Here is a 15,379-nt window from a genome sequence, read left to right as displayed (position 1 = left end):
AGTGACCAGTGTCTCCCCAGGCTTTGGTTCACTGGAAACAGGATAGTAAGTCTGCCTGCAGGTGCACAGTGATGCTGGAGCTGCGGCCCAAACTGGCAGGGAGAGCAAATTAGTGTTTCAACAGTCCTGCAATTAAATTAATGAAACTTAAGGAATTTTGCCACAGCTCAAGTATTGTCATTCTAGTCTTAACATCTTTACTATGCAACCTAATACAATCTGAGAAATCCTTACATGTATCCTCCAGAGTATCTAACAAGCAGACAACATCCTAAATGTCTTAGCTTGTCACAAATAAAGTATGGAAAACTTTTTGGCAGTTAAGATATGAAAATTAGTGAAAATTAGGTTCTAGAAAGGAATAAGAAGGAAAAAAAAAGGTATGATTTGGGTGGAATTCAAATATATTTTCTGACAACTGCTTAAGGTAAAAGTCACAGAACAAAAGTTCACTCTCCACAGTGAGTGCAAATTTGCCTGTTAAAGCCTGATGCTTATTCACTTTTCTCAGAGGAATTTTTCCTTGTTGCTAGATGGAATAAAAAGAGTCTCCTCTTGTTTTGAAAGCTGAAACATTTTATTTGTCAGTACTCAGCTGTAATTCGACAGTGATTATGTGTGTGGTAGAGATATTGGTCAGTTCAATAAAAATTCTGGTGATAATCACATGACTTTACCTTACATACTAGATGGTAAATTGAGATGGCAGGTACATTTTCTCCTCTAGTGAAAAGAGAAATTAAAAACTTCTCAGTAAAGCAGGCAAGAATTGAACTATTTGTTTCCCAAATGAAAATTTCCTGCACTTCACAAAGAAATACTTTAATCTAGATGATTTACTAGACTGTGACAAGATGCACTATGTCTTCATAGAAGAGATGAAGTGGTAAGATAGTGATTTCCATAAAGGGTGGCAGAAGAGGCTCCCAGAACCAAAGAATAGGACAAGATCACGCCTCTGATGTCACTGATTGGTGACACAAATGCTGCTAAAAAAGATGAAGAATATCTGAATAGCAATATTGTCTAACATAAGGTGAAGCAACTAGAACAAGAGAATTAGTAAAAGGGCTGAAGGGGAAAAAACCCAAACCACCAAACCCTGTTTCTTCAATCCAGTAATCTTATTCAGTTTCTATCCATTACATCAATGCCAGTAATGGAATATACTTGAAAAAAGATTGGTTAACTTGGGCCTGACGGAGCCAAAAGCTTTGAATGCTAAGAGGTGATTATAAAAAAACCAAACACCCAGAAAGACAGTCAATGCTATGTCTTTAAAGCAAAAGCTTTAAATGTGTCACCAAATGATCCTCACCTACACAGTTACAAAAGTTAGTGCAAAGCATTTTTTCTCCTAACAAGCTTTTAAAAGGGGCTTTTCATGGTGATTCCATTAATAAGTCTGTATGAGGATATTCCACACTACCTCCAGTCTGGTCTATATCCCCTCCTCCAACTACTGGAGACAGAACTTAATGAATGAATACTACTAAATTAACACAACACATAGATATAAGTTTCCGTTTCATCAAGGTAAACTCTTCTTGTACGTCAACAAATTCTGTGACGTGCTTTAAATTGAAGACTGAAATTGAGACACCTGTCTCCACTGGCTCACTGGAGTTATATGAAACATTTGGACAAAGATGAAGCTAGTCACACTGCTATGTCTATCCATTATTTCCAAAAATACATGCTATAAAGTCAGCTATAGCATAAACACATTGAATTCTTTTTTATATTCCTGTCTTACATAAGCAATACCCGTGCCTGCAACAACCAAGTTCGTATGACCGCAGATCAGAAAGATGCTCTGTACAAGCGCTGATTGGCAAGAATAGAAATTGATGTGCTTAATGATCCCTCAATTAAAATATTGCTCAGATATTAAAAAAAACAAACCAAAACCACACACTGCACTAGGTTTCAAAATTCAGCATGAATAGTTGATGTAGGCTGAATCCTTCCTAAATAGATATGATTATATTTCAATGTCTTTTGTGAGTATGACAATTTTGACAAGATAATAATCTCCTCTGAACACGACTTTTTAAGGTTTAGAGGAATAATGTGAGATTTATTAAATAATCTGTCAAATTATCTATGAACCCTACTTTCAAAAGAAATCCTATGATCTCATTAAAATAATTACAGAAAATCTATGCCTGATATTATAAATAACAAGTACCAGTATCACTCGTATACAAAGGAGAGACCTCAAAGTACAGGAACTTGCAAGATTCAAAAGGTGATGGTGTAGCTTTCTTCTCTTAAGATAATCAACAGAAGCTTCTGTGTTAAATCTCCAGCACGCTATGTCAAATTTTGATCCATAGTCTTTAAAATGGAGGGAAAGGAAACAAGTGTGTAGCTATGCTAAAATCAAATAATCTAGCTATCTAAATTGCAGCCTTGTTTTTCTTTCCTTTCCTCACACTTTGTCGCTTCTTTTATTGCTTTTGGGGAAGAGCAAAAACCAGAAGTACGCAGCACAACAATTACAGAGAAAGAGAAGCACAGGTGCGAGCAAAAAATCAATAAGAACTATCTTTAAAAAACCTTTCCTAGAATTCTCTTTTCAGGAACAGCATGAAAAATAACGGAGTGATACCTGAGTGGATGTCAAGAATTAGATAGATTATCGATTTTAAACATATCTTCAATTTTAATCTTATATATTCATGCATCTTTTAGAAAGAGATAGGACAGAGCAAAACTGGGAAGAGGGGTACGGCATTTACTTTCCTGTGATGTAAATACAGCAGGAAGGAGAAAGAGGACAGGAACAGCTCTGAAAGCTCTACAACAGGGGTGTCAAACTAATTTTCAGCAGGGACCACGTCAGCCTGGTGGTATTCATACAGTCCTAAAATCACATTTGGCCCTCTGAAGGCAACTGCCAGGCTGATGTGGCCCCCGCTGAAAATTAGTTTGACATCTCTGCTCTAGAAAAAGGGTTGCTTCCTCTTAACTCCGTAAGTAGGATGACTCCTGCTGCCATTGATTATGGTCTTATTCTAATAGTGAGAGCTGCACTTGCAAAATTCAAATGTCTTCTGCCTCTTACATGAGAGAAGTCACCCTCTTTTAATTGAAAACTCCTGCTCTGGAAGAATAAAGGGTGAAGCAATCAACCAATGCAAGGTGACAATGCAGGCAAAGCTTCTTACCAAGATATTTCAAGATAAAAAACATACAATTATCTAAGAGAATGTCACAGATACAGAAGGTTTTCCACCTAAGTGACTGGAAAGACACAAGACTGCTGTCATGTCACCATGTGGAAGCACGACAGAACTGAAACCCCTTCCCGTCAACAACATCACCACACTAATACCCACTGACTGGCACTCTGCATTACAGCCACTCCAGCAGAAGTGGTCCCTGTCGCTCGGTGAGAACCAGGAGTCAACACTCTAAGCGCAAACCTATTTCAAGTACAAAATGGCATTTTATTTACCGTGAAATCAAGTACTGTGTTTCTGAACAGCTATTTAATGCTACAAGGTTAGTTCTTTCAGAAGGCATTCAGAAAAATGTTCCAATGCTTCATAAAGCTGAAGTACTAAACAAATATATAAATAACAGTTGTTGAAATAGCTGAATGATTAACTGAAATAGGAGAAATCCAACAATCATTCCATTAGAGGTTCTTCCAGAGAAGTTACCAGAAATTTAAAGACATGAAATTTAACTTCACATATTTTGTTTTCAAAATTCTTTTATACTCTGTTTTACTTTAGGAGAAAAAAAAACACCCCCAAAATTACCCAGTGATATAAAAGAAACATACAGACTTCAAAAATGTTTAGCAGCCAACTCACCAATCTCTTTATAATTCTCAACAAAAGCTTCAGTTTTCGTGGATCTTTTTTGGACTTCAGTACTTCAGCAAAGCTGTCCATGTTTTCTGGAGACATACTCTCCTGACTGCTCCCTCCATACAGCTGAACCAGCAATGATAAGCACTGTGAGGCAGTCTCAAATATATCAGTATCTTCACTGGGAAGCTAAAAATGAAACAAAAATCAAATTCGAATTTCAGAAAAAGTGCATATCAGTGGCAATTTGGGAGAGCATTAACATTTGCATTGTGCCAGGAAATAATGATTTCTAGTTGATTGACTCAAAATTACATTAAACTGAGCCTAATAAAGTGGTGAAAACATAAGTAAAATATATCTGTTCTTAAGCAGCGGAGTAACAATGCTTCCACTACGATTCTATCAAATAGCAACATCATAAAAGCTCTGAAAACGTTGCTCCCAACTCTGTTATTTTTCAGGCAGTATATTTTGCTTTAAATAGAAGCAGTAATAGCAGAAAGTATTATTACAGCCATCATGTCTAATCTTCTACATAATGGACACCATACAACTTCATTTAATTATTTCTACATTAAGCCTATGGCTTCTGGTTGAGGTAAAGGCTATCTAGCTATTTAATGAATTTTAGGTGGTCACATTGGGATGTACATTTTGCAGATTTGAAATATTTTCCTGAATTTCAGATTTTCTGCACTCCTTTGAAGAACAGACACTAGTGCAGGCCCTAGCCATGGGATGGAAAAACTCTTTCCTGGGAAGCAAAATTATGGAAAAGATTTGGAGCCATGGTTAATAATCACCTTTAAATGAGCTTCTGGTAGTACGACACAGCTATCCAAATTATTTTATCTTTCTTGAAAGTACAGTTTGGAAATAATGTAGAGGTATTATATTGTGCTTGTATTTGACACTGTTGGAACAACAACAGGAACACAACACCTGGTTTTAGTGCGGACAGGTCATGAAAGCAAGTGAAAAAAAATCACAGAGGTTTCTTGGGAATAGGCAAGAGGATGACAGACTGGAAAACATAACAGCAAAAGTCTGAAGGAATTCAATGTCTACAGCTTATCAAAGGGAGGGTTAAAGGGCACTTGATCACATCCTCTCAGTTACATGTGAGAAAAAGCAGGCTGAGGATAGGTTACCTCCTTTACCTGAAGGACCGGTAAGAGATGATAGCTCAAAACTTTAGATAAAGCAATTCAAATTAGAAGGAAGATAATACTTTCATTTCATTTTTTCTTTCTTTTTTTTTCTTTCATAAGAGCGAGTAACCACTGAAATATCTTTCTTAGAAATGAGACAGGTTCTCCATCACAGACAATTTATAGATAATAAAAATATTTTTTCTAAACCAATAACAAAATCCTTTACTATAACAAGGAATTAATCTAGCAAAGTCCTATGTCTGTGTTATACAAGATCCTGGACTATATGATTACAATAGCCTTTTCTGGCCTTACAGTCTGTGAACTGAACAAAGTAAACCAGTGGTGGTCTTAACCAATAAGGTATAGAAGTATAAAAGCACCTCATCACTCTTACTCAGTTTTTTAATTCCAAAAATACTATTTAAACACAAAGCCAGATTAAAGTACAGTTAACAGACTATCCTTACTGACAATAAAAAAGGAAACAATTTATATTATCTGTCCAACCATTTATATAATATGCCCAACCATTTCAAGAATTATTACTTATTTAATGTGCAGTATGAACTTTCAAAACTTTTTTTCATTTTAAGAAAAACCCAGTTACTTTAGAGCGATCTCGGAACATATTATCAGACATATACTCCTTAAGTATTCAAGAAGCAGTTCCCCAGGGATCTGTATGCAAATACAATCCTGTTTTCCATTAGCTTCATAGAGCTGGCTGTTTAAAACAGACTGAACTGAGATGTAAGCCCTGAATACATAGCCCCAAGACATATCACATTCTATTTGACCTAATGCTATGCAAGTGACAGGACCACTGCAGCTATTTCTTCCACAGTTCTGCTATATGCTTTTTCTTCATTCCAAATTAAATGCTACCTATTTGATCATTTCCTTTCCAACATCCAGTATTATCTAATAACATCATCAACATAAATAGCAAGGCTAAAAAAGAGAAAAAGCTACAAACAGTAACAAGCTTTACAGTTCCATTTATACACCCAATCCTTATCAAATGAAAAAAAAAAAAAAAAAAAAGAAAATCCACTGATCTCACCAGGGGCTTTGAGACAACTTGTATTTCCCTCTCTGACAAAAAATGCTATTAGATAAAGGAAAAATTAAACTACTTTAATGTACCTCTCTCACCCCTTTTAAAAGCAGCACTCTAACTTACACTTTGTTACTAGATCAGTGTAGGCAGGTATATCAACCACTCCCTGAAGAAAATCACAGTACAACAACTATATTCAATTTGCAAATGTTGTTTGTGGGCTAACCAAAAATGAAAAATGAAAAAAATCAGTGAACATTTGGATAGATATGTCCTTGCCCTGGCATTGCAGTGGAGGCCAGTTCCCTGGGCTCCATAAGCACAAAATCCCATGTGTCATCAATAACCACAACAGGCATACTCGGAAGCGAGACTGTTTTTCTAAGATATTCACTAAATATCATAGGAGCGGAAAGGCATCAGTCTCTGCAGTGTCCCTACAACAAACTTGCATGAAGAAATACATAAAGGACCACATCCTTTGAAGTTCTGCCTGAAAGTCAAGGAGCACGTCCAGGCTGTCAGCGTTATTCCCAAGGCAGGCTGTCTTCAGCAGGAGTCCCCAGGTAATGAGATGACATAGATGAAGGAGCTAGGTTTGGGTGAATGGCTTTGCTTATCTCCTCCTTGCATGACCAACCTTTTAATCACTCTTGCTGTTGTTCTTTGTCCCCTCAACAAGAGAAAGGAAGACCCTGAATTTCTCAATCCAATATGTCTTGACATCAGATAAGCTTGCTCTTCACAGGATATCAAGCTGTCAGTGACCACCCTCCAAACCTAACCACCAGTATCACTCCAGGGTTCATAGTACTTGCCAGCCATGACATCATTCTGTTCAATGACAAATGCCGATTAAGCCTTTCATTGACCTGTCATACTTCAGGCTCTTCTGCTCCTCTGCTTCACTCGGGTCTGTTTGAGTTTCAGTGCTATCTAGAGTTTGGGGAGAAAGTTGCTGTCATCCTGGAAAACTGAGGTATAAAACAATAACAGCATAGGTCTTGGATGAACACGAAAACAATCTGAGAATAGGAAAGACCATATTTACTCTGGAGGGAATGAGAACGATCACCTTACAGCCTAACCAATCAATAATTAAGGTGGAAGGGGAACTCTCAGCAATGTTGCTATTTAAATATGTCCGCATCAGTATTTTTCTCTATTAACTCTCACTGTTTTGCTGTTTCGCTACTGACAAGTAGTGATTTAGATGTCAAAAGTCGTAAGTTGGTAACGTGAAATTTAACAATGGCTGCCAGTCACTGTTAGCACTTCCATTAACAGTTACAAAGATTAGAGGACTGAAGAAAATTATTTTTATGAACAAAAGCAATGACTGACAATATAATATCTGTAAATACAGAAAACCAAAGAATGAAAATTCAGCTTTCAAGTAAATAGTATCTCATGTCTAATAAGAACAGCAAAGCTAGAATCATGTTTCTAGACAATGAATATAGATGGATGGTTCACCTCTTAATCAGTTGGAACACTGTTCTGATTATTTTTCTAATCATAACAATTACATTTGAGACGAAGAAATATATTTCAAGTCTTTGAAATGCATTTATAGTTTTTCATAACAGCAGCTACTTAAGTTTTTGTCCTTTCAGGGCAGGAGAAACCCATGAAGAACTCGAGTTCTAACTCTTGAAGAAAATATCTGGCCCTTATTATTTCATAATTACAGGAAAAGTCTCCAGTGGCCTTTAATTATTTTTGCTTTATCAGCCTTAGAGGGGATTATGGATTCAGGCCTTGGGCAAGGTAGAAACATTAGTACTCCCTCTCCTTGCAGGTGTTAATATTCTGGACTAGTATATAGCTTGAAGAAAATCCAGCACCTTAAAATTACTGAACAGCTAAAGTCTGCCATTCTCTAACTCAGAAGTCTACATATATTTTTCACTTCAAAATTTTAAAATAGACTTTTGGTCAATGAAGATTGTGTATTACTTTTTCCTTAATTTTTATGGTCATGTTATAATCTTGTGTAAACAGGCTTATAACATAAAATTCTACTTCTCTTCCTTTCTGGATGGAACCTGCTCTGTGTACTTTAAGGTTAATGTGGTGAAGAGCAGGAAGTTTCTTGTTATTACACATCTGTATTGCTGCAGTCTGTTGTCAAAAACGCCTTCATTTCAAACCAAGTTGCAGCATGTTCATGAATTGCAAACCGTTGCAAGAAACGTGTGATCGGTTGAGCTGAAGTGGGAGTTTTCACACCGCTGGAGTTGTTACAGCATCTAATTTTAGAGCTACAATGAAACTGTGTGGATTATCCAGAGAGGACACTACTTCAGTGCATTAATGAGGTTATACACCAAGAAAGTTTATTATGGTAACAGAGAGATGTTCATTAGATCAGTAACATGATTACAGAATGTGCTGTAAAGGAAGTATCATTGGGACCTATAGGGAAGATGATTTTGCAAATATTAACCAAAATGTAAAAGCAAAATATCCTTATTAAATCTGCTAACTTTACTATGATATTCTTATCAGTAAATATGCATGGTTCTAAATGAAAAAAAATATTATATTTTGTTTTAGGGCAAAATCATCATCCTCCTACTTAATGGAAGACATTTTTAAAAACAATATATTTTTAGTTAGTTTGACTCCAGGCTAATTGCTGAGAAACTTTTCAAATACAGTAAAAACAATACATTATAAAATGCATGAAATAAACAGATGTCTTTCCACTCTGGCTGCAGAACTTTCTGTATTCCTAAGAAATGTGAAATAAAATTCTACAGTCTACAGGGTTATCATTCTTGTGCAGTCATTATCCTTATTCATCAGCAAATACCTTCACAGCTCTGAAGCCGAAGCCGGGCACAGCTGTACAACCAGTGCAACGCAGAGACAGAAAGGACCTAGAGGAGATCCTCTCATTCATCCATGTGCACTGAGGCTTCATATTTGTCCTCTTCATGTTTGCACATGATTAACTGCTCTTTCAACAGTAATACACAGAGCACAATAACCAGCTGCACTAGTAATACTATAATGAAGAGGCCTATCATCAGAAGACAAGAAAAGTTCTCTCCAGGCAGACTGGCAGGCTGCAGAAAGGACTAGAAGACCTACACCTAGGATCTAAATCTAGGGTCTACAGAGAAACGAAACTCCTTTTCATAGGTATTGGCAAGGTTTCTGAAAGTTTCTGAAAATCCACATTGAAGGGATTTCAAAAGAAAGTAAATATTAATTTTTTTTTAGTAGAATGGGACATCAAAAAGTAGAAGGTACTTTATATCTTCTATAATCACTGGAAATTTCAGTATAGTAATCAATTTACATTTATATTCAGGTGGAGAAACATTACACAAAAATCTAAGTGTAATTAACTTTTAAACACAAGGCTGCCGAGCAGAAGACTAAATGCTCAATTTTTCTATTATTGATCAATTAAGGGCAGACTGATAATGGGATTAAACATAGAATTCTCCATATTTGCAGTGTTTTCTGCATGACAGAATTTGTAATTATTTCTTCTTTCTCATTCTTAAAAACTCTGAAGTTTCATTTACATGCAATCTGGGTTTCCTACACTTGCTTTGCTGTGCCCTAATTGATAGACTAAATCACAATTACAAAAAGGAAAAACTGATTCTAAGCTTTTAACATTTTCAAGTTTAACTCAGACTGATTTTTGAGGGATTATTAAGAGAGATAAATACATAGAACGTGAGGAAAATAAATAAATAGACAGGTCAAAGGATAGGGAAAAATAATCTACTTGTGGGATATACATATCAATGAGGGAAAGCAATTATTCAAAGTGATATAAGAAACTATAAATTTTAAACCAGAGAAAGCAGTATCTTAAATATCTTAAAGTGGTGGTTGGTTCAGAATTTAAGACCTCCATTATCTCCAGAAAAGTTCACTAAGAACTGAATGCCTCAAAAGAACTACGTAGCCATGCAGCTCAACGAATACAGAAAATCACAGCTGGCAGTTCCAAAGAACTCTAGCTTACGTAGGCCTGAGTCTTTTTGAGGGGTAGGGAGCATATACATCTTGAGACACCCACTACACTTCACAAAGAGTCTGGTCTTATTTAAAGAGATAAACACATAAAACATTTTAAACAAGTGGATCCTAAATGTTAAAATTATTATTTCATTTTTCAAACTTTTCCAACATTAACAGGAAATGTTTAATACACCAATGGGCAAAGGATACAAAATTTAACAAACCCAGCTCAAATAATATCCATCTATCCAACCAAGCACATGTGTGTAAAGAACAACACATACACATTACAAGAGAAAATCTCTCACTTTTACAAAATCTTTAACAAAATTAAAAACCAAAACCAACCAAACAAAAAGAAGCAGCACCAGTGGTCTTCGCTCTTCAGCTGTATGTTAAAATCAGCAGATTTAAAATAAGTATTTTGAAAATACGAGAATCTATAGAAACATAGAACAAAGCAAAACCTACCGGTAATTTGCAGCCATACTTCTGAAATACAAGGGCAAGTCAGAATCTAATCAGTACTTGCTAACTATACAATTATCCTATCCTTTAATTAAAAAGCTATAAAAGACTTCCAGGTGGTTCAGGCTGAGTAAAGCTTGGCCTCTAATTTTCCATTCTTTAGAGAGTTAATGGAATTGAAATTCATGTCTAATTTTACTTTAAAGGAATCTTCGCATCTCTTCATATCTTACTAGTTATCATATATAGTGACTAAAAAAAATTAATAGAAAATAAATTAAAAGAATTGATAAAGATGAAGTAATATATAGTCGAAATTCAGTCACCTTGGTTTAGGTCATTCAGTGAACATTTCCAAAAGCCTTTGTCAACGGCTGGTTAAGATAAATCCATGAAAGGAGGACTTAGCAACAAGTACAATACCAAAAATTAACATACATATAATCACACCATTTCCCAAAATAGAAGATGACAGACAGTGCTAAAGACAGTCAAAAGGCCACAGGTATCCATATCAGGACACATCTGAAAACTTATATTTTGATGAAAAACAAAAAAATCCGGGGCCAAAAGAAAAGACAGTGGATCTAAAATGCTTTTAAGTGAAATAACCTAGACAGGACAGTATGATAACGCCACATGGAAATTCTCACATGCCATGTTAATTAAGCATTCCTCTACTACAAGCTATTACACACAAAGCCAAGACAAACCTCTGGCACAGTATGATGGAGGTTGAGCTGATGGGATGCGTCAGGGCCACAATGGAGCCCTCTGTGGAGATTCAATGCAGTTGTGACACCTCATAAAACACTGGAACAAATTGACTTTAAACAGACAGATTGTATAGATATTTACAGGTCACCAGGGACCATTCCCACTCTTAAATCCTTCAGGATCATGTTAAAACAAAACTAAACCCTTGAGAAAAACTCAGAAGCCTCAAAATCAATAAAATAATTTTCCATCCTTCCTAACTGCACACTAAGTTTACTGACTTCTCTAATGGTGGCAGTACTTGTTATTTTCTAACTTGGAATATCATCCTTTCCCTCTGCATTGATCATTAGTCCATTTTAAAGGGCTAAAATTTGACTATAGGTCCCTACTGAGCATCTTGAGCTTGACCCTCGTCCCACTTCTGTGCTTGACATAGACTTACTCTGGCACCACTGCGATCTACAATTTCTTAAAAATTATTAGAATCCTTCGTACTAGGTGGGAGCTTATAAACAATAAAAAAGTAGCAAGTAGAGTTCTAAGATGTTAAATTCAGTTGAATAATTCAAACTTCAGAAACATTCCAACAGGCTTACAAACAAGCAAATTCTCACCAGCTGAATGAGCAAACTAATTAGGTCCGTCAGGGGTTTATTGATAAGCAGAAGGTCTTCAGCAGCCTGCGTGTCCCCTCCTGTGCCGGATTTCTGTGCCTTAATAAAATAAGGAAAAATAAAAAGCAACCTTGGTGACTGTTCTGTTATGAGAAACAAATTAGGTCCATTAGGTGGTCAAAGTTTGAAGGAGACTTGTACACTCTTTTCTAGTTAAGATTTCCTGGGCTCCCAATGAGCAGTTACACTCCCTGTGTCTGTAACAATAAGCACAAAGCAAAAAGGACTCATGCTGTCATGCCCATATTGCACAGGCTGAATATATTGACCTACATGACATTTCTTCAGCAAAATGGTATACACTGTATATGCAAAAGATAGCTCTAAAGCCGTAAATTCTTTATGTATTTGTATTCTCTTTCAATATGACATGCCTGTTTAGACATTAAAGTTCAACTATTTCCTTTTCCTTCATCAGAAATCATTTTAAGTTCAACTCAAAAAAATCAAGGTGACTGAAAAGTTAGTATTTTCATCACTAATGTCCAGTTTTGTCCTTCTGACTCATTTCTTATCCTCAAATATTCAACATATTATAATAATTTTTTAAGCAGGAATAGTAAAATCCTTAAGTGACCAAATTCTGTGATATGATCTGCTACTACTTGTAATTCTGATTATCGTCATCCCCCTTCATCAAAGACACTGTCATCCTAGACAGTGCTATTTGTGACACATACCTGCCCCAGCACACCAGAAAGGTCTGCTTGCAAGATTTTTCATTTAACTTAATTATCTTGCAGCAGCTTTGGACCACAACCCTGTACAGTCTATCTGCTAGAGGAAAACATAAACATTTTGCTTAAAGAACATATTTTAAAATCCTTTTGTATTGTGTTTCATTTAAAGCTCAGTCCTAAAACCATCATCCAAGTGTAATACTTGAGGATTTTCATTTGTTGAAGTGAACACAGGAGCAAGTCTCCCGAGACAAGAGACATTAATGCTGAAGCTCCGCTGCTGATATTGATGAGTTGAAAGGATAATGCATTTCTTCTGGAAATATTTTTGAAATAAAAAGAGATCTGAAGAGCTATTTCTCCAGGTAATAAGACAGGTGGGTACATCCCACACTGAGACTCGCTGCAATGACGTAGAATGCTGACGTTCAAGAAGGGTAAAAAGACACAGTGCAGAAAAGACAAAAAAAAATGGAGTGTTTATAATAATCAAGAAAGAGAAATAAGCCACCTTCTCTTCAGCAAAATTTACAACAGCTTTTTCTGGTTAGTGCTTGGTTGAAAAGAAAGATATCCTCCATCAGGGATGTTTGACTACTTTATTTAACTTTTATATATGTAGTGTCTTTGGAAAGAGAATTAACGATACCACTAAAGGAATTATACTTTATATAGTATATATAAAGGATACACACTACACCATGCTTAAACCTACATTAAGCCACTAAACAGAATCCACTTCTCAAATAGAAATGGCAAATTACTTTCAGCTACTGTGGATCACCTGTGGAACATGTGATGATTAAATTGCTCCAAAACAGACAGGTAAATTAATCAGAACTTTTGTACTATTTTCCATTAAAACACAAGTACTTGGACCACAGAGAGCAAATTCTTGCTACAGTTTCTGTGTAGAAGGTGGATATAGTTATCAGCACCATTCACCACAGAATTCTGTAATGCAAAGGAAAAGTGGTGTCATGTTTTGCCTGTGCAGCTGGATAAGGTTATAACTTTAAATATAAAAAGCTTAAGTAAAAAGGATTCAAGTGACGGTGGTACCATCTGTAAAAGTCAACTTAAGCCTCAGAAACTGATAATATGAGAAAATTTGATTCTCTATTACTAGTTCTGTTTTAGAAGGTACCTTATTCAGAAGGTCCTTACAAAAACATTCCAAGAATAGTTATCACTACATTGCTGCATTTAAGGCCACTTGGACAGTGGAATATTATGTAGATGAATGGTAAATAGTGGTCACCAACTCATGGTCATCATTCAACAGGGCACATGTATTGAGAAAGCTATAGAACCCACAGGGACCCTGTGACAAATATTGTCAAGTACGTGAAGGCAAGTAACACCAATGTAAAATTAGTTTCATAGGGACAGAGGGCAGAGCTATGTTTCAAAATTCAGGTTTCCAGCTGCCTCTTTTTACTCATTAGCCTTCCAGAGCGAAGCAGATTATTTTGACTAGAGATGGACAGAACTGGAGCTGGAATTTTAATACGTCAATCAACTGCTGTAATTAACGTAAAGGCAGAATAGAATTTGGCTTTGAATGTATAGATTTAATTTTGTATCTAAATAGAAAGCATCAGTTTAACTAATAATACCAATCCATGTGAGAGATCCTCTCTCCTCACGTGTGCCCTCCAATATAATTGGCCTCACCACTGTTGCATGGAGCGTAAGTACAGAATTTAGCTCTCTGTGATCACATGGAGCGCTGCCAACAATATGACAATCAATTAGCCTACAAAATTTGAAATGCATTACAAAACCTGCCATTAGAGGACAGAGGACTAGAAAAAGACAAGGTATAGTATCGTAAGTTCTAGATTAAGTTTCTTCTAAAAATTAAAAAGAAAAAAAGACACACACACAAAGTCCAACACTTCTTGCCGAAATATCTGCTTAAAATATCAAACACAATTAATTACGTAAATTCCTATAGAAAAGAGAGCTCAATTTTCAACATCCACTTCATACAGTAAAAAAAAAAAAAAAAAACCCAACAAACACACACACACAAAACCTCAAGCAACCAAAATTTAAAAACCAACAATAATAATACAACCACCACCAAACAAAAAAGCACATCACCATAAAAAGTCCACTGAGGACCTTTTCAGAATAAAGAATCCTTGTGCTGAAATTCAATACAACCTGGCTGCAACCTTTTGAATCTCTGTCCTCCAAATATATTGGACCCAACAGCCTTCTCTGGTTTTCAGTGGATAATGCCAAAAACATCGAAAACCTAACACAAAGAGTAAGCACTGTTGTTTACGGCCCTTGTATGGAATTCCAGTTGACTAACTTTGAAATTTGACAGTTGAGTTAAAACCAAAGCAAATACTGCTAGCTTAATGCCATGTTTAAAAAAAAGATAAATGTTTTTTCTTGTTTTGTTTTGAAGAGCATTATATGCAATTTCTTTGCGCAGTATCTTTGTGTGCTCTGTTTTTAAGGAGGAGGAACTCTTCACTAAAGGAGGAAATCCTACCAGCGCCATGATTTGCAGGGATCCAAACAGAAATTTGGAAGACAAATTGATCAGCATAAGAGAGGAAATACTTTTGTCAGTGCTCATGCAGATGTTACATATGCTTTTCAAGCACAGTAACCATGTGCAATTTACAATAAAAGAGATGCTGTTTTTTACAGAGTAATCTTTTTCTTATAAAATGAATGGAAGAAAAATGCTTCGAACTATCACTGAGCATATATTGAATTAAGCTATTTATGGAGTACAGAAACAAAGGAGTCAGCTAGGATCTGTGTTTCCAGCATAGTG

At 35.9% G+C, this 15,379-nt stretch overlaps 1 protein-coding gene across 5 annotated transcripts in view; it reads right to left on the bottom strand.

Moving 5' to 3' along the window:
- Positions 1-15,379, bottom strand: part of ULK4 (unc-51 like kinase 4) — a 241,692-nt gene that overhangs the window by 54,766 nt on the left and 171,547 nt on the right. For all 5 annotated transcript variants that reach the window (XM_065831136.2, XM_065831135.2, XM_071804862.1 and 2 more), the window contains 2 exons: positions 11,837-11,935; positions 3,828-4,013 (listed from right to left, as the gene is read on the bottom strand). In XM_065831136.2, the coding sequence (XP_065687208.1) occupies positions 3,828-4,013; positions 11,837-11,935 (285 nt within the window). The remainder of the gene's footprint in view (positions 1-3,827; positions 4,014-11,836; positions 11,936-15,379) is intronic.

Source organism: Patagioenas fasciata, chromosome 2 (assembly GCF_037038585.1).
Source record: "Patagioenas fasciata isolate bPatFas1 chromosome 2, bPatFas1.hap1, whole genome shotgun sequence".
NCBI lineage: Eukaryota > Metazoa > Chordata > Aves > Columbiformes > Columbidae > Patagioenas > Patagioenas fasciata.
This window is presented reverse-complemented; position numbering and strand designations above follow the sequence as displayed.